Below are 23,575 nucleotides of genomic sequence, written 5' to 3'. Positions count from 1 at the left end.
AAGTGGTTTACCTTGCATAGAAAGTGGGAATAGAATCTAGGCAGTATGATTGTATCCCCCACTAGAGCAGATCTGGCATTGCTCCTGCACCCTGCCAGATTGACATGTATATACTGAGCAGGACCAATGTCTCCCCCTCGGAAACCTTCGCAGCAGGACTTTGTTGTTCACTTGGAGACAAGTAGTCTTCCAAGATATCCTGTAGAGTCATGAAAGATCCCTTCCTCAACTGTCTAACATGGACTTTGCTGTAAGGAAGATGGACACATCCTTTCAAATTATTCATATATTCACACACACGTATATTTATGTATGTATATACATGCATGCACACAGTTATAAAATAAGATACTCTTTTAAACCATTCTCTTCAGAAAAGTGAAGGGCAAACTGGCCCAAGAAAAGAAGCCTCTAAATGAATTGGTTTCCTCCATGTAGGGCAGTTCTGTAAATTAACGGGACAAGGAGGCGTTGTCCTGGGCCAGAAGCTTGCAGGTGTTTCTGAACTGCTTCATTCAGCTGGCTGCAGACTTCTGTGCAGCTTTCCTTTTTTTTTCAACTTCTCCAAGCCTAGAACCAGGTCTCAATGTTACTATTCGAGCAGTTTTTACTGTTTGATACAATGAGGTACTTTTTTTCCCAAAACCAGGTACACCCTTATCCACGTCAGGGAGGTGACCATTCACACTAGTTATGACTTTCTGTCCCAAGGTGTTGCTTGCTTCCAAAGGCTTACCCTCAGCAACTCCACCCTTGGGTTTGGCTTTGTGCTTTCTAAGAAGCATGTAAAGGTATGTCTTACGAGAGCAGAGCACGAACTGGCTTACCAAGAAAAAAAAGAAGACAGTTCCTGCAGGTATGCCCTTAAAAGAGCTCAGATAGGTTTCACATGGTAGTCATCCAAATTGCCCAGGGCGTATGAGTAACCCATGACATCCCAAAAAATAGCCTTGTGTTTTAGTTAAGTTACTAGCATGAATATACAGGACAGGGATGGAAATCTTTTTAACACTTTATCCTCTAAATTAACTTATTTCTAAAGAAATAATGATACCTCTTGGCTCTCGAATTCCTGAAATGCATTCATGTTTTTCCAAAGCAAACACAGTCAGCAGTTCATCGCATGAATGTCTACATCCTTAGTCACTTCCACAGAGCAGTTATAGCACCACCAAGAGCTTCCCTACATGATCTAGAGAGAGAACCAGCTCCATCATCAGCCATCGTCCTTCAGCACATCTGAGAGCATTCTCTAAGGCAGAGCTGCTGTGTGCTGCAGGGCAGCAGCAAAGGTTGGTGCTGTCCTAGAAATGAACCTGGAGTGACTTGCTGTACCAAGGCAAGTCGTTAGACTTCAGCTTCTCCTCAAAGCCATCACTGTGCATCTGATTGATGTCATCCACTGAGTGATAGGAGAGTCCGCAAGATATTGCTGAATTTATGAAATACTGTCCAGAGTCTCTGAGTAAACAGGCAAGCAAAGAATTTAGAAGTGTTATTCCATCCAGTGGTCATTAACGGTTATCTGTTCCCTTCTAAGGATACTTCAGCTGTAAATGGTGAGGTGGCTGGTTTTAACGTTATATGTTGTTGTCACCATCAGTGTTACTCAACAGCCGTTTTCTCCCTTCCTTTCTTCTTCCTTTTTTTCTTCTCTGCTGTTTTTTCCTCCATATTATCTTCAGACTGGTATCTTTCAGGACTGCCCCTCCACGCACAGTCTCTGGTTGGTGGAGAACGGGTCTCCCCTTCAATACACAAACTCCGGCAGCATCGCCCACTGGGGCGCACGCAGTCTGCTCCCCTTCCCCAGAACGCCCAAGCCCTCCAGCAGTTAGTGATCCAGCAGCAGCACCAGCAGTTCTTGGAGAAACACAAACAGCAATTCCAGCAACAACAACTGCACATCAACAAGGTAGGCACAACGCTTTTAAAGGCTCTCTCCTCACGTGGCATCAACTCGAGCAGTAGCCAGCACTTTGATGGTTTCTTGTGTTGTAACGTACGTGGTGTCTGACTCCATAACTAATTGGCCTTCATCTTGGAGACTCTTTTTCATGATTTTGAGAAATACATCAACAAGGATGGGGGCATGCATCACCGCTCTAAGGATCGATGCCTCCCTTGCAAGCAGTGGGAAGCAGTATGATTGGAACTTTGCAGTAATACTTTTTAAAGCTGTCATTGTTTCTGTTCATCCATATCTAGATCTTTGTCAGTTTTGTAGCAGAGAAGTTAAAAAGCTGTCAGGTAATATGGGAAAAATAACTGTTGTGTGTACGTTTGGTGTGAACAGGAGAAGGAGCGGTAATATGAATTTAAGAGAAAGCAGAGAGAGATTTCAGACATGACAAAACTAGAAAATGACTGAAAGGGAAGACTTCCAGACACACTGAGGCGTTTTTCACTGAGAAAAGAGAGAAGCTGTTCCCATCTCCAGTTTAGATTCTCTCAATTCTGTCCCTGTGTAAAACATGACAGGTGTCTATCCATTTCTTCTCCTGAAAATGAGGGTGTATTGCTGTACATCCTGCAGAGATTGTTTTGGAGATTAATTAGAAGTGATTCAAGAATTACTTTAAGAAAGAAAGCTCTACGTTTAATATCTCGCTTTCTGTGTATCACTTAGGCAACATCAAGTGAACACTGCAGAACACTTTGCCAGCATGCAAGTTTTGCAGCTGTTTTGCAGCCCAAACTTGGGCATCCCAATGCTGTGGATAAAGCTCAAACAGAAACTGCTCTAGGGTGATTGCTGGGACATGCATGTAGAAAGACAACATCTGTCCTGGTGCTGTAGCCCATCGGAAGGTAGAGCTTGCTTTCTAAGGGTGAGATCTGATCACCAGTGATAAGGATGGAGCTGTGCCAGCTGGCCCCAGCTGAGGTATTGTCAGAAGACAAAGTCTGTTGATAGACTTACAGTGTAAAAAAGCTGTGAGGAAAGGGGGAAATACTTCATAAGCAGCACGATATTTTTCTGGCTCTTTTATTGGTGCTGGTTCATTTCCAAGAAAGCATGGCTTTCTTTACAAATAGGCTTCGGGCTCAGGGAGACGAGTCAGACAGCAGACGTACACCTTTTGGGGTTGCTGCAGTTTAATTTATGGTGGAGATTTCTCCAAATATTTCCACTGTTCTGTCGTATGAGAAAACAGAACTACTGAGAGCTGGGTGAAAAAAACAGCAGAAAACAAGTTTCCAGTGAGGAGAAAGCAACAATTTAAAGAAAGCTCCCCCTGCCCCCCAAAGTGCTGTTTACGGACTGGAGCGAAGGCAGGATGATTACACAAGCTGCTGACGTCAGTCGTGTACTTCTGGATGGTGGCCATCGTGCACTGCCTGTGCCAGCCCTGGGCTCGGCTTGGCCCCACACACCAGGCTGCTGGGAGCTGCTGTCGCCAGAGAAGTTTCCCTTCCCTCCCTCCTGACACGCTCCTTGCAGCAGACGTTCGGTCTCGGGGCGCCAGGTAGGGTTTCTTTGTTAGGAAGTCTATTTCAGTGGTTTGTTTGTTTTAGTTTTCCAGCGTTCCCATTGCCAGCACTTGCAAGTGTCCAAAGGCTCGCTGTGACGTACCTCCCCAACTCATGCAGCCTTTCACTCGGACCTCCCAGAAGCTGCAGAGCGTGCCGTTGGAGAAGCCTGAATTTCAGCTTTGTTAGCCTGGGGATGCAGCACATCTACAGGGGGAGCGCAGTTAAACCCATCACACAGGCAGTTTCCGTGTGTTTGATTTATAGAAGCAAGGAGTTAACAGCGTTTCGGTGCTCGCTATGTGTGTGTGTGGCAAATTTATCCCGTGGGACAGCATCCAAGTGCTGACACGGAAGAAGACTTTTCCCAGACACACGGATATTTTAAGACCCCTGTGTGCAGGAGCGTGAGGGCACAACTAAAAATAATGTAATAGATTGCTGCCTTTTAATTATTAGCAGAACTGACGGCGCTGTCTGTTCGGGTTGGGGTATAGTTCCTGTAAATAACATGACTGTTTTCAATTGCTTGTGATTTTTTTAAGATTTTGGCCTTAAACTTTCCCTGTTTGGTATCTGCGTCGGATTAGATTTTAGCTAAAACAAGGCTTGTTGTTTCCAAAGGGGCAGCTAAGGAAAATAGGTAGTTTTGCTCCCTGATAATAAGAGTAAGAATGATCACCTAGGGGATTCTGCTGTAAAGCCTTGGTGCTTGAGGCTGTGGAGCAGTAACCTGGAATTTGACAGACGTATGGGGGCTGCATGCTCAGTGTTCATGTTGTCACCTGGTGGTGACATTTGTGTTTGCTTTGAGGAGGGAAAATAAAGCACACACAACCCCCCCAAAAACACCGTTCCCTTAAAAATGGAGACAAATGGAGGGCAGACAAGGAGCAACAAGGGATGGCTGGAAGGGATAAAGGCCTGCCGCAGACCTGGCTTTCCCTGATGCTGCCCAGCCCTGTGCTCTGCCTGGGCTGCTTGTTGAGTGGCATGGAGCAGCTCCTCTCCTTTCCCTCAGTCAAGTTGCTGTGAGTTTGAGTGCAGGGATGATCGTGTCCCCCACTCCATACAGAGGTTCAACAGTTCCTTCTTCAGAGCCAGGGGTTGGTTCAGTAGAGAAGATTCTGGATGAGATACTGGATGACTCCTTGTTAACTGAGCTCTGTGCAACCTTTGATCTGAATGAGGCATGAGCCCTGGAACAGTAAATACTAAACAAGCCTGAAAGAAACCAACAAAAAAAAGCTACACATTAACACAGGTGCATTGGAGAAATGACCTTAAATTGCGCTAGCAACACACGCCTGTGTTTCCCACCTTTTTTGCGTGTTTAACATTCAAACACTCATTGGGAATATTTGTGGGTTTTTTTTCATGGTTGGAGGAGCTTTGCTGGGGGTGAGGAATTGTTGTTTTGCTGTGAAGTAAACATATACAATGGTCCTGGCAGCATTTCATCTTCAGTAACAGTCATTTCTCTGCGGGCCTCGGTCTCTTTTAAGACACAATTTTAGCCTTTTTTATGTGTGAGAGGGAAGCAGTGTATTGCTTACAGATCTCTGTGTCATTGGAGGTTGGCATCAAGGGATATTTTTGTAATGCCAGCCTTCTGGAGCCTGGAGAAGCAGGATAGTGTTCTCTGAGTGTTCTGAGTTAAAAGAATAGCTTTGCAGCAGGATGGATCTTGAAGCAGCCATTCCCTTTCTGAAGAGAAAAATGCAAGTGCCAGAAGGCTCAACTTTTTGCTTTTCTGTAGCAAAGATGAGTGTTTTGGCATTAGTCCACCGAATGTATAATTCACGAAGCCTTCATAGATCAGATAATCTCCCTTTTAGTCCTGAATTGTACTGTTAAGCAGATTAACACAGAGCTTCTGTGGTCAAATTATGGTTCTCCCGGGTAAACCCCGTTTTTAGCACACTGGAAAGAGCAGTGTTTCTCCAGCTGTGGCGTATATATGGCAATGTATATATGCCAGACTACAGTGCCTTGACTTGTCTGTGGTGCAGCAGCGTTGGGTGGGTACGTTTTTACTAACACCTAGAATTTAACCTTGCTATTTCCTGCATTTTTCTTTTTTGGAACACGTCGGCTGTTTAGCCTCAAGTGACTTCTGGAGTGCTTTTTAATATACAATGTTCAATTTGTAGCGATTGGAAAAATACGCTGTAGATTGTATTGCACAACGTTCAGCTCGGGCTGTTATCCATTGGAAGCCTAAGGAAAACCTGTTTAGGAGTAGTCCCTACTCACTTATCACTCAAACGATTTCCCCCTGCACTCTCTTCTCTTTACTTTCAGGCTGATGGATAAAGTAAGAAGGAGTTTTCATCTTCGTCAAGAAATGTGCCTGTTGCTGCATACATGCTATTAAGGGGTTTTGCCAGGAGCCGTTGCTCTGTGGGCTGTTGTTGCAAAGCTCGACTCACCTGATATAATCAAGTCCATAATCCCAATTATTTGGGGGAGGGAGGAAAAAAACAGCTTCTGCTGTTGCCAAAACATTTTTTTTCTTGCTTCCCTTCCTGTTCTCCTCCCAGACAGTCCCTGTTCTTTGGCTTGTTGCAGCTCAGTCGTTCCCTCTTGCCTAGGCACAGAGGTGAGCAGGCTGGTGGTCCTTCCAGCAGGTAGGCTGCTTCCAGCAGGTGGTGTTCATCACTTGACAGGGTAAAAAAAAAAAAAAGGAAATAAATTTTTCTTGTTTTCAGCCACTGCAGAACATTCTGCCAGCTGCCTGCATCGAGGCCTGTGCCCAGTGCTGCCTCTCCCCATTGTTCCATATCATCTCTTCTCTTTAGCCTGTGAAAATAAAAAACTAGACTTTCCCATTCTTCAGGGGAATACCTTGTGTGGGAAGAGTCAACTTTGATAGCCAGAAGAGGAGAGCTTGTGTTGCCAGTTCTGAGTGGTTAATTCGAGCCCTCAGCACTGTATTTGCTCCTCCAAAACCTTGTGTATGCGCCTGCTCCTCGCGAGATGCTTTGTGCCTCCCTGCTGGTGCTTCCCTTTTCCTTGAGCATCCCTGCCGCTAGTCGCTCCACTGCCTCTCAGTTTTCAATTCCTAGCTATATCCTTAACTCGAGCGACACTTTTTTTTGCTTAGGATGCTTATGAGCTGAGCCCTTGTTGTCACTTCATCTTCTCATTTTTACCAAAGCTGCCTCTGCAGCTCTCCGGAGTTGTTCTTTCTTCCCTGAGTGTCCTCTTTCATCTTCCAGCAGAGGAAGGAAAGGGAGGTTTCCTCTTCTCTCTTCCTCTGCGTGATTGATGTTAGCAGTGAAGGAGAGTGGGGTCCCAGCTGGTAACATCCACTGTTCCTCCCCATTACCCAAACAAGGAGGCTGCTCCATCCCACTGGATATGCTCTGCCATTCCAAGCACGGAAAAGGGCTTGTTCTCAACAGTAATGTTGTCTGATCTGCCTTTCAGCATCTTCCTATCTATGCAAAGTTGGCCCACTCTACTTACCTAGCAAAGTGGAATGGGCTTTTGGGACATTGTCAAGCATGATCTCTTTGAGCTCGTTCTACCTGTAGATAACCCTGAACGGGCTTTATGGAACTGTGACAGTTTATCCTGAAGTTCAAAGGTGTGTGTGGTGCTTTCAGCCCCCAACCCATGTCCTGTACACACCAGTCTGTCTGGCAGTCATGAGTATTCTGAGGACATGACTGATGTATTCCCTTCAGAAGGTATGCTGTATTCCAAAAAAACTGTTGTTAATCTGGTTTTTGAAAGCAGCCAGTGATTCTTAGTTCTTCTAACTTTTCAGTAACTACAATGAGGAGAAACACCAGGTTCCTTTGTTGCACTCAGAAATTGGCAGAGATCTTGAGATCTTCAGGTTTTACCTACAGTCATGCCCTGCTCTGTCAGCCTATTATTTCTGAAAGCCTTTTATTTGTGTAGGATCAGAAATTTCTTCTGTAACTGCTTATCTTCTAAGGGACAGATTCAGAGGTGCACAGTTTAATCAGAGATTTCCAATAGGAAGCTTTGCTATAGAGCCTCATTGAAATACTTCATCTCTGCATGTACTTCCCAAGGAGCTCTGCATCTGCCTCTTAGCATCAGAAAAGATAACGAGAAGCAGCAGATACAGAAGTATGTAGTAGATACAACAGGTGCCCAGTGAAATTTTACTAACAAAGAACAGAGCCTCTGTTTAAAAATTTTCTATATGAAGCATTCCATGGAAAAATGAATAATTCTGTTTATTTCTTAATAATGCACATGAATTGAGTTGTTACTTCTGTACTGAAGTAGTTGTCCAAGAGTAGAGAGGCAGTGCCTTTCACTGTTTTATGGTGGCAGTGTGTCATTGCCAGAGGTGACAGTGTTTAAAAATAGAGTAATAACCTCACTGCAAAAGGATATGAAAGAGCTAAGAAGGGGTTGTTTATGGTTCACTGCGTAATTGTTTACTATTTAAGATACATTTGTGACCATTTTAAATGCTCTCTTAACTTTATATTCATTCCCCTGCACTTAGATCACCTTAGCTTTTCTTCAGTCGACATCTTGGTGTTGAGCACGTGTCCATAGAATTAGGAAAAAAGGAGGATTTTCAAGTCATTTTTAGTCATTTTATGGGCCTGGGGGGCACGCAGCATTGTGAATGATGTGAAATTTGTTCATAGCAGTACTTCCTATGCAGAATTGTCCTTGAAGAAGAATTGATTTGCAGCCGCTGGAGCAAGTGACATACCAACAAACTCAGTTTATATCAGGACAGCAAACAGAATGTTTGAAATGACCTTGTCGTGGACCACTTGATCTTTCAGCCCGCATTGTAGAGTTTTACAATGTGCTTTTCATTACATTACTATGTCTTAATGGAATTTGAATAATTTTAAACTTCTAGGGAATTACGCTGCTTCTCATTTCCATTAGATTTGACAGGGACATTGTAAGTTATTTTACCAGCATTTAACTCACCTTGCATAGTTCATAAGTTGAAAAGGTATCAAGTTCAAAGCCTGAGAGCTGCGATCCAAGCAGAAAAAAGTCAATGGTGATTTATGGTGATTAAATTACCTTTAAGCCAGATTATATTCATCAAGCCTCGGTGAGCTTAAAGAAAACTGATTGAAGAACTACCTTTAGCTTAACGTGGCTAAGCTGTGCAGAGTGTGTAAATAGCCATGAAACTGGAGAGATGAAGGGTCTGTGGGGAAGAACCCACAAAAATCCTCAAAAGTTATCACAGAATAATTTAGATTTGCAGGTTTCTCTTGGGATCGTCTACTCCAAACAGGGTCAGTTAGAGCAGCTTGCCCAAGACCACATCCAACTGGGTTTGCAGTATCTCCAAGGATGGAGACCTCCACAACTGTTCTTGGGCGGTCTGTTCCAGGGCATGACCACACTCACAGCAAAAAAATTAAAAAAAAAAAAAGAGTTATATAGTGTTCAAAATAAAATTCATGTGCTTTAATTTCTGTCCAGTGCCTCTTGTTCTGTCATGTGAGTGAAACACACCAGTGTTTGTCTAGTTTAAATACTGCCAAATCTGGTCTTTCATCCCCTGGCTTCTTTGCTCCAACACTTCTCCACTGGTCTCAGGGGCATGTGATACCTGAAAGCCAGTCTTAGTGGTGAAGAAGGCATTGAGTATCGTGCCCATGTCCATGTAACCAGGTCCTTTGCTCTCTTTGGCAGTGGGCCCATGTTTTCCCTGATCTTCCTTTTGCCTGTTTCCCATCGTATCCCTTGCCAGATTCAATTCCAGGTCAACTTTGGGTTTCCTAGCATCATTGCTGCAAGATCATATGGAAACAGTGTTCTTGTGGGTCACCTGTCATATTTGCTCCTCTATATACTGCCCATTTGTGTCAAGTTCAGGTAGGAGATCTCTGCTCATCCGTGCTGGCCTTCTGCTGCGTGTGCTATAGCCATGGGGCTATTCCAAGCAGATATCTGAAGAGGCTAAAGTCTATTCTTCTGAAATCCATGGCTGTGGTCCTGTTTTTACCGAGTTTCTACTCTCTGGGTCTCAAATTCCATCGTGATGTCACACTGCACCAGGACTTACTTCAAAGTAGCCCTCACCTACTTCTATCTGATCAGGAAGTCTACAGCAGCTTACCCATTACGTAATTACATGAGCACCCATTTTGGTCTGCCTGCTTGTTCTTGATTAACTCCAGACCCATACCAACATGCAGAATTCCATGCATTCCTGTTTTTTTCTCAGTGTAAAGGGCCTTTTCTTTACATCCCAGCTTGTCCCCCCTAAACAACCAACATCCCTGCATCACAGCACTCCAGTCATTTATGTTATTCCACAAAATCTCCATGCTTCAGGGGAGCTCATGGTCCTGGAACTGCACAGGTAACTCAGATCTTCCTGTGTGATCCTCATGTAGTAGTACAGAGGCATTTCAGAGAATCACCCAAGTCTGCTAATTCCCCAGGACAGACCTGAGAGCTTTCCCCCCCAGGCTGTAGTGCAGCCACCTCCTTTATCACATGCCTGTACACAAGTGGGTGCCAGCTATTTTGTGGATTGCTGTTTCATTATTTTCTCTCACCACTTTGTGTCCTTGGCTTGACTACAGTGTCCACAGCTGTCTTAGATGCTTGTTGAGGAATCACTCTCTGCCCTGGCTTTTCTAGATTAGGCTGACTCTACCAGGTTGCCTTGCCCATTGAGAAAGCTCTATCTAGGTAGGTGACTTCTATCTCTTCCAAGCAGCTGTTGGCTCTCAGAGAGGACCCTGTGGTTATGGAAACTCACTCTTGCCAACAGCAGCCATTCAACCAGTCACTGACCAGTACAAGATTATTGGCTCTTTGTGACTAGGATGGATGGGCTGCACCCACCATACACATTGGGGATCAGATGAACCCCACAGGGTTTGCCTTATGCTAAGCAAGATAAGGCCCTTCTGCATATTATGCTTCTTTCAGGAGCTGAGATATACAAAACTCAGCAATCTGCAAGTGCTAGAAAGCTCAAGCTCTGCATCCTCATCCTTACAGTGCTCTGATGATAAGGGAAGTTTTGAACCCCGTTTCTGTGACACCCTCTGCTGTAGTTATGAACAGTTTGTTGCTGTCCTTAGTGTGATACTTTCAGGCAATTAATCCTTAGTATGGCCTTTTTATGCCTAAATCTTCTTTGAATAGATTTGCTGAAGTTACACGGCAGAGCTTCTCTTCTTACATTTAGGAAAAAAGGCTTAGTTTCAGATTTGAGTCAATGTTCTTCAAAGAATGAGTTACTTTTAAGTAGTCACTCCTGCATGTGTTCAATAACCGTGTTTTGATTTAGCTTTATTAGATTTAAAATCAATATTGCTTTTCATACCAATGACCTAATCCCTATTAAAGCTCTGCCCTGACAGCTTTCAAAGTTCAGCACTTTTTTTATAAGCCTGTGAAACGGGTACAGTCTGAACTCTTTAAAAGAAAGGACATTAATCTATTTACCTCTGCGGGTTTAAAAATAGTGCACATACATTTTTGCTCCAAATAAAAATCATAAGCAGTTTGAGACCGGGCGCTGAGAATTCTGCCTCAATGATCCATTTGCAAAGCGTTTGGGCTTGTTGAATTACAGTGAAATTGCACTGTTCCCTTTGTTTTAGCAGGCACGTTTGGAGAGGTCTGATTAGAATGATGCTCTTCTTGCAGTTGGTTTCTGTGAAGATGCTGTAAGTTTAGCATCCTCAGTTTCCTCTTAACTGACCACAAAAGAGCACAAGTTTTGTAGGCGTCTTCAGGGAAAATCCTCACAGTTATTTACAGTAATTTGTGAAAATTCTTGATAAAATTCATGGGATGATTGCAGAAGAAGCTGGACAAACAGCGAAGCAGAAGCCCTCTGAGAGCATTTGTCTCTCTTATTTTTTCAGGATTGCTGGATGTGTTGATGGTTGTTACATTATTTGTGAATTCACTAGCATCTGTAGATGAGTAGGCATAAGAGGTTCTGATTGCTTAAGGGGGAAAACCAAGTGCAAACTAAGGGGCCTTCATTACATAGGGCGTAGTATTTCTTTGATAGCGCTTAATGTTGAGACTAAACTGACCTTTCTGTTGCTTTACTGTTTCAGACCTTGTTTGTAAGATAAGAGCTATAGTTCATGATTTCTCTTTTCACGAAACTGACTCAGGAGAGCACAGTAAACTTGACCCGCAGTAAGTTACATTTTACCTATTTTATCAATTAACCTCCTGGATGTTTGCAGATAATATCAAAACCCAACGAGCCAGCTCGCCAGCATGAAAGCCACCCAGAGGAGACAGAAGAAGAGCTTCGAGAACACCAAGCCCTTTTGGAGGAGCCGTACAGTGACAGGGTGTCGAGCCAAAAGGAGGTCCCAGGGCTGGCCAATATGGTGCAGGTGAAGCAAGAACCCATCGAGAGCGATGAGGAGGAAGCTGAGCCGCAGCAGGAGCTGGAGTCTGGGCAGAGGCAGGCTGAGCAGGAGCTGCTCTTCCGCCAGGTGAGCTCAGAATGCGCTGGAGGCTCCTGGAGTTGAGGTGTTTAGCAGCATCTGGAGTGACAGGTTGAATCTGTGTACGCTGTTGTGGATGAAAGTCAAGGAGATAACCAGCCCTCACCTCACAGATACTTACAGCTGCTAGGAGAGGGTGTCAGAAATCTGTTAGTTACAGATCCCAGTTCCTAAAAAATAGCTTAAGATTTTCCCAGCCTTTCAATGGCAGTTTGTAATCATTGTATCAAACGATGTAGAGAATTTTTTTTGTGTAGAGAATGTGTTTTTATGTGTAGAGAATGGGAAGGTTAGTACTAAACTAATTGGACGTACTTGGCTTGTGCTTGCAGACACATCCCTAAGTGTCCCAGAGAGGACAGGACTTGGTGTTTGTGAGGGTGATGATACAAGCCTCTGGGACAGAGGGCGGTGGGAAAAAGCCTTGCAGGAAAACAGTGTAATTGTTTTACAAAGTAAATCCTTTATTAGCCAAGTCCCAAATGGTCACTCTGATTTTTGTGACTACTCCTAACATTTTTTGAGCACTAAATACTAGCAGAGAAATTGCTCATGCAAGGGATCCTAGCAGAGGATTTTGTTTTATGATTCTAACATTCTAAAGCAAATTGACAACTGCAGAGGAGGGCTAGATAAGGGTTGGAGTGTCAAAGTGATTTTTTTGCAGAGGATTCCTTCTTCAGCACTGCAAATCCCAGAGATCACAGGTGCGCTCCCTTTTGATGGGAAAGACCAGAGCCTTGGGATTAGAAGCATAAAATCCAGTAACCGTGTAGTATAGCATTACCTCCCAATTACATGGCAGTCTCCCAGAAAACACTGTCTGTGGTAGCAGTAACGAGTGAGAAAGTTACAATTCTCTGGAGGGACCTGAAGTGCTCAGCTTGTCATTGCTGCCCTTAGTGCCTGACTGTACCTTGAGCCTCGTGAACCCCTGCACAGCCCCTGCAGCCAAGAACAGATTGCTGAAGCACTGCCAGGGTGTAGCTCTCAGAATAAATCCACAACCCTTGGCTATGGAAGGCAGACTGGTGCCAGGCTTGCTGTTGTAATGTCTGAATCAGGTGCAAATTGCTTGCTCTGCATAGATGTTTGCATTGAGCTGCTTGCTGCTGTCTCCCTGGCACTGTGGGGCCAGCTTGTGGGCCCCACATGTCACTGCCTGCAGCTCAGGGACATCTTCAGTCCCAAGTTGAGGAGCATTGTCTTCGTAACGGTGCTGCCTTGAGGGGTTGATGCTGTTGCCAACCATGCTTGTGCAAAGCAATCTCCTAGATTTATGCAATCACATGTAGGCCTCATTTCTCTAGTAAGAATGAATAAATGAACATGATGTGAAGTGCTGCTGATGTTGGACCTTCTGTGAGGCTACCTTCAGTAGCTACCTGCTTCTCTTCCCCACAGCAAGCCCTCCTGTTGGAGCAGCAGCGCATTCACCAGCTGAGAAACTACCAGGCATCGCTGGAGGCAGCTGGGATGCCAGTCTCCTTTGGAGGTCATCGGCCCCTGTCCCGTGCACAGTCCTCACCCGCCTCGGCCACCTTCCCTATGTCTGTACAGGAGCCACCCACTAAGCCAAGGTTCACTACAGGTAATGTTGGAGAGCGCTGGAAACCAGTCGGTGGGGCTGTGGTAGCTGTTCTGCTTCACGTTGTGTTTTTCTGTCCCCTGTCCGAGGGCTGAGTCTCAGCTGGCTGTGAGCTCCTTAACATCCTGTCATCTTGGAGAATGTGATTGGTCATCCTGTGCCCTGTTGTCCTGCTTTTGCATTCCTTTGAGGGACAGACACCCTGTAGTCCAGACAGAAAACAGTCTGCAAAAATCAATAGAAACATAGCGTGGTACTTTAATTATGTATCTCCAAAAAAAAGAAAAAGAAAAGGGCAAGTCATACACTGTGACAAGGCTGATTTAGGTGCAAGGAGGAGAGAGGCAATGTTACTGACGAAGGACAGCGTGCCAAATGCAGTATCTGTCGGCTGTATTTTCTGCACCTTCTCCAGTCCCTGCATAATCTCATGCCATAAGTCATCCAGTTTGGGCTTTGTGCCAGACTACCCTTCCTTCCACAGCACTCTGCCTGGGAGTCAGTTGCCTGTGGGTTAGGAAAAGCGAGGCGAGTTGATCATTCCAAGATGTCAGTGTGGAGGAGCAGAGGGAAGAGCACTTTCCACAAACCTGTTCAGTCTTCATCTCAAAACAAAAATTATGAGTGCAATTCTGTATTTGTCTCACGAAAATCAGAAATGCAAAAAAGATGATAAAAAAGATGTTAGTCTCCCCACAAAGATTTAAGGTCGAGAATAACTATTCTTCCTAAATGAGGGAGGGCTTATGAGTGCCTTTTTTCCATCCAAATCTTTTCTGTCTGTTCATAACAGATAAAAGTAAATTATGTGCAACTTGTCAGAACCCACATTAGGTAATTAGGCAACCTTATTTTGAAGGTTCTGCCTTCTTCCCAAGATGTCGAGCTCTTATTTTGTGAATGAACATTTTGCCATCTGATATATGCCCTGAGGAAAGGAGAAAAAAATGCTGCAGTAAGGGCAACTCATGATCTATCCATTTCATCTTATTTCACCCACTCTTTTTTTGCATCGTTAAAATCAGCACTGTGAATTAGATACTGATGGGATAGTGATAGTGATGCATTAAAGCTGGCTTTGTTCTGTAGCTGTTAATTGCTGGGTGGGAGGCATGTGCAATCAGCTCTAAAAGTCCAGGTAGTAGCTAATTTTTGAAAATCAGCCTTTCAAGTCTCCATCTGCTGCTAATATTTAAACTTTGAATTTTAGCAAAAATATGTTTCCAGTGTAGCCAGTTACAGCACCAAGATTATTCTAGCTTTTGGCTTTAGCCAGGAGTGAAAAGAAAGGTAATCCTCCAGCTCACAGTGAAACCAAGATGAAACTTGAGCATCTAACACTCCTAGTCCCAAACCTTGCTCCTTTGAAAACAAGTGGAAGCATGGCCCTACTACAGGAGATTATTCGTTCTTCTCTCTCTTCCCTTCACCTCCAGTACTTAAGTTGCCTTGTCAGTCATGCACAAGACTGAATATACAGTAACATTTCCTACCAGAAGATGTATGTGTCACTCAGATATGTGCCTCTGAATTTCGTTAACATTAGATAAGAATGTGACAGGAAGTACACAGGTCTGGAGAACGATGCTGCATTGGAAGGACACTGGTAGAGTGTTATGATTTGTGTTCCTTATAGGAAAGGTTACAAAAGACAGCCTACATTAAGAAGTAAAAAAAAAACCCTGCATTGCTTTTATATGGTGTTGTACATGTATTTAAGCCAGTGCAATGACGTGCACAATGTACAGTCTATTTCACCTGTTAAACTTCCTTTTTATGGCATTTATCCATGTCCAGACTCCAAGGGCTTGATTTTTCCACTGCCTTGCATCTCATGCACGTCTCTTCATTTACGATAGGTGGATGGAGGAGGGAAAACACAATTAATTGCTGCCAAGAGAGAAGGTGGTTCTTGGCATTCGCTGGCACTAGTAAATTTGAAGCCCTCTACACACTCAGGCTGGCAATCTCTTGTTTCCTTCCCTTTTTAATTCCCAGAGAGAGATCTTTCAGACAGGCAGAGTTACTGTATTCCCCACATGCATTCTTACCCAGGCAAAGGACTTGTTTAGTTAACCTGCACTATTTGCTGACAGTGGCAGGAAAGAGAGCCTACTACTCTGAGCACAGCTTCAGAGAAAGGCAGCTATCTCAAATGTTGAGCATGTGTGCACTACTAAGGCTGGTTCTGTTTTCCTGAAGCAGTCTGTAGTCTATCAGTGATTGTGTTTTGGAGGTGGATACTAAAGCTTAATCGCTGGGATTGAACTTTTCTTTGAAAGGCAGGAAATTAAAGCCTTGGGGATTTTTCAAAGCAAGTGATGCCGAAGTGCATCGGGCTTCTTTTTCACTAGGAGAACCCATCTGTTTGATAAGTGGCTGCTTTGGAGGTTGATTCCAACACAAATATGTGCTTTGGATTTCGGAGAAGTTAAGATTTGAATTCTTGTGATCATTTGGTGGGAGGGGTGGAAAAACAGGCCTCTTTCAGTGGCCCTAATGAAGCCAGCATGATTACTGTAGACACAAATGTGGCTCCTACAGATCAATTCTTGTCCAACAAACAAAGGGATAGTTCCTCACTTTCACTTTCAGAATACTGTGCAGAAAAGGGCTAATGCTTTCCCTGGGCAGAAGTAGGACCAGGTAGCCCTAATTCTGTTCTTGATGTATAATTTGTTTTCCTGTCTCTGCCAGTGACTAGTACCTGAGACTTCAAAGGTAAAGAAAAACAGCAACATGATGTACTTACTACTCAAACATGATGTGTGTTACTTCACATGAAAGTGAAAACAGTGCCCTCCTTGACTTCTGCAAGCAGTTCATTTTGTATCCTGAAGCATGGCATTAAATTTTCCTTCATAGCAGAATATGAAAGAAAGTTAGTTGTTGAACTTGCCCTCACTAGCATGAATAGCCCCCTGACTTTAATGAGTACTTCTGCATGCACTGTTCTACACACTTCAGTAGGGCTTCTCAGGTTAGGCCATTAATTTGCATAGCTCCAATTATCCAGTCTCTGATCTCCTCTAAAAACGGCACCACAAATTATTCTGATGTTCTGCTTTAAAGTATTTTTCTTTTCTGATGAAGGCATTTGTTCTCTCCTGTGCAGAGTGATGTAATTATCTGAACCTCAAATCATATGTTTGTTCTGCCAGGAAAGGCGAGTCGGTTGTAGTGTAGTGCTGACCTTTAAAAATGATTGTCGTGTCTGAAAGAGTATTGCTTCCAACATCACTTACTTAAACTCCTAATGGCCAACGTAATTAAATATTTTAAGCTTAAATTATCAAGATTTCCTTTGTGTATATGTCTTCATCTGAGTGTCCACGGCCACAATGAGCAACTTGGAGCAGTTCCCTTCCCTTCGCTGAGAGGTGGCTGACTGCTGTTATCGGTGAATCTTTGGAGAAACTTCATAGCTCATCCAAGCTATATAAACCCTGCTGTAGTGCTGCAGTTCCCATTAACTTCAGAAATAAGGACGAGTAGGCATCCTACCACCACATTTTCCAAAACCTTTTCCTTTAACTCCTTTTTCTATCTTGTATTTAACAGACTCGGTTAGTAAAATCCATTTTAGATGTACAGATGCATTTTAAACACACCTGCAGCTTTCTGGCATTTGCAGATGTGGATGAAGAGGTGCTGGTTTGTGTGGCTGGGGATCAAGCCCACAGTTGCTTATGTTTGCTCTCCTCATTGTGGCACTGAGTAAGGTGAGCTGGTAAATGCCACTGCCTGGTTCTGAGCTGACACCAGGCTCCTCCAAAAAAAAGTTTGAGGCCACTCACTGCTCTGCTGTGCTGGAGGATATCAGGAGAGTGACAGAAGAGTGTAAGACATTGCAAAAATCTGAATTTTCCTTTGTTTTTATCACTGGTTTGGTCCGTGTTGCATTCTGCCCTGCCAGTGCTACCCAGGCACGAAACAGAAGCCACTGATGTGGCCAGATATTGTTTTGTTTGCATAGCTGGGGTTACATCCTGATGGTATTAGATGAGTTAATATTTAAACCTTAGGAACTTGAGAAAAACGCCTTTAAAAAGAAGCACAAATTGCAACACAGGCTCTCATACTTAATATTTAAATAGTGCTGGACCTCTTCTCCAACTGTGCAGTGCACTCAGTATAATTCACTGTCAAGTTGTGACCAGTTCCTGAGAAGCCAAAAGATTTGTCAGAATTACAATCTGGGAAACTAAAGACTGCTTAAAAACTACTCACAACTGCTTGGAAATGCTTGATTCTTCCTCAGATTCTAAGGGCGTGATATTAAGCTAGCCTCAGGCTTAGCTGCAGGATGGAATGTCCTTTCCAGCTTCTAATTCTGCATGTTCCTGTATTATATTTTACTTTCTCAATTTATGAGTGAATTCCTGGTGCACTCTCTCACCAGTTCTCCATGCAGCATGCTTTCCTCTTGCCCTTCTCTTTGGCCATCCCCAGAGTGCCTCACTTGTTCTGTCTTTTTGTGTTTGCTTGCAAGCTTCTGTGTATGCTGTCCTCACTGCTGGGGAGTGGTATTGCTTTGGTATTTTTTAATTGCTTTTCCAACTAGTCATTATTAGTAGAAACTGTTGATTACACGAGACAATATTTTTTTCTAAACAGTTCCAAACAGCTGACTTTAAAGCTTTCAGGCTGTGAGTAAATCCCCACGTTTGCTTGCTCTGTAGAAAGTTAAGCTTTGAGCATTGCCAGCAAGAACATCTCCAGCACAAGATTCCAGTTGGACTTGCTGTTCTGTCATTTACCAGTAACCAAGCACTGGCAGTATTCCTACTGTGCTGCAGTACAGCCTGTCTCTGGCAAGGGAATGCAATGCGCATGTCAGTGCCTCGAGAAGTTACCATCCTGACCCCAAAAGCAGGATGGTCCTGTTCTGAGTCAAGGGTGTACAGAGGCAAGTCAGCAGCGAATTGCTTGCTGCTCATGCTTCTTTTTGCTTAACTCAAGGTTCATCGTGTCTGAATATATATGTTCAATATATACACGTGCACTCTTTTGCTTCAAATGTGTAACGTGCAGTTGAAGTCCCTGTAGATGTGTCTGGCAGCCAGAGATGACAGAAGTGCTTTCCTTTGTTTAGTATCAGCACTTTACCCAAACCCAGTGCAGTCTCACGTGATCTTGGAAGGCGCCTACATGGAGACCTTTGGGATAGCAAATACTTAGTCAAAGTGCCTGACATCCCCTGAAGATGACTTCATTAATTAACCTCAGAGGAAAAGTGAGCAGTTACAGACCTCACACTGGTCTAATTAAACTGGAGGAGTTTTAAGGACAGTTAGCCTTACTGCTGGTCTTCACTTTCTCCTCGGATGGCATTGCAGTGCTTGGCTTTGCCCAGCAGCTCCTGATGGCATCTGATGATGAATCAAACAGGGGAGCCCTTTACAGAGCACTGCGGCACAATCTTATTTAACTGAACTTTGGCTAACCCAGAGCCCATCAGTTCACCAGCACTCCATTCCCTTCCTAGAACTGAATGGGTTGTGTTGTTTTGGTTTTTTTTTCCTTTGTGCTCACCTACAGCCAAGCAAGGAGCTGCCAGGTACCTTCCCTGAGGCACAATAGCTGAGTGTCGGTGCCAGACTTTGCCTCAGAGGGGAGGGCCAAGTTTTGCAGTGGCAGAACATGCCTGCACTCAGTCAGAAGGTGCAATTTCAGCTCTGGTCAGGCCTGCTAGCTGGGGTTTCATGCCCCATGTGTATTCAGAGTCCTCTTTGAACTCCTTGCATCTGCAGATTGTGCTGTTTATCAGTACTTCAGCTGCTCACCTGAAGCTGGCTCAGGTTGGCCTTGCAAGCTGCCCTGGCGCTGCTAGGTCCAGTGGGATTTAGGAGGATCAATGCCTGGCTGAAGGGAGGGGGAGACTGAAACATTTCACTGCGTCTCTTTTGCATAAGGGAAGAAAAATGTTGTGTCACCAGAGTGTGTAGCTAGGGAGGAACTGCTGGCTTTGTTCTGTGAAACACTGGCAGTGAAATTGCAGCTCCTGTTCCAAAACTGCACCCGGGCAGCTCCAGAGCACGAAGCAGTCTCCTACGCTGCTGTCATGCCATAAATAGTTGCAGTGCAAGGGGATTTAGCTAAATACCTGCATATCGTGCTGAATAATTATTCCCAAGTGTGTTCTAATAGTCTTAATTAGCGTGTTGCCAAATAATGTTGATGCGAAGACTTCAGCACATACTATGTTATAAAACATAGTGCCTGCTAACGACTTATTCCTTCTTGTTTTTAATCTCAAGCCCTAGAGTCATTTTAGCAGCAACTATTAAAGTACCCAGCCGACGAGTTTGAAGTCAGCCCCCTTCTAAATCGTGTTCCAGCTCTGGCACACTGCACTGATACCAACGCTGTCATTTGTCACCTTCTTCTGTCACTCTCACAACCTCTGCCTGAAGTGATGGTGGTGACTCTTTGCTGTATCTACTGAGATTTCTAAAGGAGGGGATTGCTGTAGGTTTGGTTCTGTTTCAAAGCAGCTGCCCATCTCCTTTCTTGGCACCTTAGGCTGTCATCTCTTAGAGCTCTGTGGCTCCTGGTGAGACGTGCAAGTATTCAGTTGAATGCAAAGTGCTGTAGACCAAAAGAGTAGAGAAAAAATAGAAAAAAAGATTTTTTTCTTCCATATATCTGGCAAAACAGTTTCGTTCAATTAGATAATTTTGTAACTTCTGCTGCAGGCCTTGTCTATGACACCTTGATGCTGAAACATCAGTGTACCTGTGGAAACACAAACAGCCACCCGGAGCATGCGGGGAGGATCCAGAGCATCTGGTCCAGGCTGCAGGAGACAGGTCTCCGTGGCAAGTGCGAGGTAAAATGAGCACCAGCAAGGGGGAAGGGTGGTGGGCCTGGGGGAGAGAGCATCTGGTTTGCATGGTGGGTTGCACTGGTGGATTACAGGCAGCTTTAGGGGCCAGGTTCTGGTTTGGAAAGTAATGTGTGTGTACTGAACCTGCAGCTCAGACTGCTGATTGCTACCTGGATGTGCAAACTTTATACTGCATTCCAGCTTTATCATTTTATAGCTCCAGCTGTTGGCAACGTTTGGCCATATGTGGCTTAAATTTAACACCTAGATGACGTTAATGCTTGTGTGTTTGCTTGTCAGGAGTGCTTTTCTAGCAGTCCGATTTCATTGCATTGCAGTGACTGTTAAAATTTTGTGAGATGCTGGAGAAGGCTCTTGCCTGATGTAAACTGTAGAGTTTGCAGTGAAGCTTCTCATGTAACTTTCAGCCCTATTCCCTGAAGTCCTGGAAGTCCTTATCAACTGCTGGGTTTCAAAATGGCCAAATAGAAGAGCAGACATGAAGTCACCATCTCATTTGATATCGCTCCAATCATAACAGGAGCTGTGGAGCAAAAGTATCTTATTTCTCAGAGGCTTATTAACTTTTTTTAATATTCTCTGGTAATTAATGATCAGCCTACAGTGAAAACACTGTGAAAAGAATGAGGGTAGGTGGATGCAACTAAATGTTGTTCCTTTACGGATGGTTGGAAAAGCAAAGTATGTGAAAGTTGCTAAGATAAAAAGACTAGTGTTTAGAAATTATTATTCATAGCTAGTAGTAATGATGATATATTAACAGTAGTGTTTGTTCATCAGTTCTCCGAGCATCTGAGGGGTTCAAATCACACCACAAATATGAGTTATGTCAGCATCTGTCTAGAAGGATTTTCTGAGCAGTCAAGAAATACATCCACGTGGTGGCAGCATTGCCATTAGATAAAGCTCCCCTGTCACAAGCGTGTTTATCCCTCAGCAGAGTAAGGAAGAACTTCAGAACTGTTTCAGTCTTTGGAGACTCGTGTAATTGAATTCTGGGATTATGGTGTCTGGCAAAATAAACTAAGCACCTCACTGCTGTCTAGCTCCTCTGGTTAGAAGTATATTTAATTCACACTATGGTAATTGCCTTGTCTCCTACAGTTCTGTAGTGTGTGAAGTTCTTCATCCCAAGCAACTGTTGTTTTCCTGAAGTTACTTCAGGTTGGTCTTGCAGTAGGAGCTGGATTTGATGTTCGCCTGCTTCCTACCTGTGTGTCCCTCATGACCACTGGTGAAATTCAACTTCATCTTGACTCTTCCCTTCTCTGAAAGCGTTAGCTATGTAATGCTAGTTTCCTACCTGCCATCCTGTGTTTCTTTCTCTGCTGTCTTTCCTAAAGATCTCACCTGCCCTTTCTGGATACCTAGTCCTGTTTTTCTCTCATCAGCTTCCCCGTTCCTTTACACCTGTTGTCCCCTACTCCTGCTCACACCCACATTGAAATTTTCTTCTTTATCCAGGCTTTGTGGGCACAGCCTTTCCCTCTCTCTCCATCTCCTCCCTCCCTCCTTGCTTCAGTGTTCTGTACATGATAGGGTTTTTCCTGCAGCTGCAGACACTCGTTCACCTTCTGTTGTCCTTGACCAAAGTAATTCATTTCCATGCTGCAAAGCAATTTAGTCATTCCCTGTCCTAGTACTAGGTCTGTGGCAACTGCAGCAGGTCAACAGCAGCACCAGGGTTATGGCAATCAGCAGTTTGCCAGGTGTGTACATACTTTTTCTCCCTCAGCTCCTCTTTTATTGTGTTATGTTTTAGCTGGCATTGGTGACACTTCTGTGTGCACTCACTTTATATTCGCTGTTGCAGGTCTTGTGCCACAGACATTATGAGCCAGTTAAGTAAACCCAAGGGCCTGATGTGAAAATTGTTTGTGATTATTTAATTAATCCATTTATTATAACTCATGTCTGTAAAAGGACAGTTTGAAATTGGAAGTTTCCTTATTCTTGCGTTTCCTCTTGCTTCCTGAACGGCCTTTTGCTGTGGTCTGGTTGTGGGTATAATTTGATTCTGTTAGCAGCAAGTGTTTGATAGAAATGCATTAAAACAGCACCCTGCATAGCACATAATCCTATATACTGTGTACTGATCATGCAGCTCCATTGGGACCTCCATTCCTCTTCCAGAAGCAATTCAACACTTGGTCCCCACACAACTGCGTGCTCTGTTTTCTCATGCGAGCTTGAGCAATTCTCTGTGTCTGTCACCTGGAAATTTTCTGTTGGTGGTTCTGTTGTGCACACGCCTCGTGCTGGGGAAGAACTCACAGATAAATATTTTGTTATGCATGCAAAAAAATGCACGCTTTGAAATTTCAGAAATGTGAAAACCCATTTTCATCAAGCAACCCAGGGGCTCCTGCACAACCTGCCAAGGGCTGAGTTCCTGTAATTTCTCTTGCAGGCAATAGAAGGGATCCAGAAGGGGCATGAATATTTTTAGAACAGAAAAAGCACAGCGCTTCCCACCCACCCACTCCCCTCATTTTTCAGCAGTGAAACAGATACGTATTTGCTGAAGTTATCCAAAAACCATTTTACATCCAGCTGAGGGGAAGATGTGCAGCAGATTTGCAGTGTGATAGGTAAAAGTCCAACAGGTTTGCATGAGTTTAAAGATGACCCTTTGGAGTGAAAGCAGTTGTCCAAGCTTAATGACATCTGTGGCTTTAGAGCACGACTTGTTTAATTAAGTTAGCTTTATAAAATATGGCAATTACTCTGGTGTATGTTCAGAATTTAAAAGCACCAATTATACTAATTGAAGCAGTCGCAATAAAATAGGCTCTCCCCCAAATGGGAACCCACAACTGTTGTATAGCATAATCCTCCCAGCCTTCATCAGAAGCACAGGAAATCAATAGGTTTTGTTATGCGTTTTGGATGTAATCAAACCCTTGGACTGCTCGACCAGGATTGAGAAGAATTAGTTCCTGAGTCAGAGTCTGTCTCTAGGCACATCTTGGCAGCGATCCTGTGCTGTTCAGAGTACGAGCACTGCTGGCCGAAGCCCTCGGGTTAATTGGAGCTGCAGAGGACAGACGTGAAAAATAGAGCTTGGGCTGAGCCATCTGCTGGAGCGGAGATGCACGCAGAGATCCTGACAATGCATGGTGCTTGTGTTTGGCTTGAAGGCACGATCGGTCGCTGCTCCGACACCGCAGAACTGCTGGGCATCAGCTGTGCACC

General features: G+C 44.1%; 1 protein-coding gene across 9 annotated transcripts in view; it reads left to right on the top strand.

The window, feature by feature from the left end:
- HDAC4 (histone deacetylase 4) overlaps window positions 1-23,575 on the top strand; it is a 219,139-nt gene that overhangs the window by 151,285 nt on the left and 44,279 nt on the right. For 6 of the 9 annotated variants that reach the window (XM_052675252.1, XM_052675251.1, XM_052675248.1 and 3 more), the window contains 4 exons: window positions 1,686-1,915; window positions 11,673-11,930; window positions 13,347-13,533; window positions 20,229-20,362. In XM_052675252.1, coding sequence (XP_052531212.1) covers window positions 1,686-1,915; window positions 11,673-11,930; window positions 13,347-13,533; window positions 20,229-20,362 — 809 coding nt within the window. The remainder of the gene's footprint in view (window positions 1-1,685; window positions 1,916-11,672; window positions 11,931-13,346; window positions 13,534-20,228; window positions 20,363-23,575) is intronic. The other 3 variants (XM_052675255.1, XM_052675250.1, XM_052675249.1) reach the window with 1 other exon arrangement.

This window comes from Tympanuchus pallidicinctus, unplaced genomic scaffold (genome assembly GCF_026119805.1).
Source record: "Tympanuchus pallidicinctus isolate F22 unplaced genomic scaffold, pur_lepc_1.0 scaffold15, whole genome shotgun sequence".
Lineage (NCBI taxonomy): Eukaryota > Metazoa > Chordata > Aves > Galliformes > Phasianidae > Tympanuchus > Tympanuchus pallidicinctus.
The sequence above is the reverse complement of the archived record's forward strand: the minus strand, read 5'-3'. Positions and strand labels throughout refer to the sequence as shown.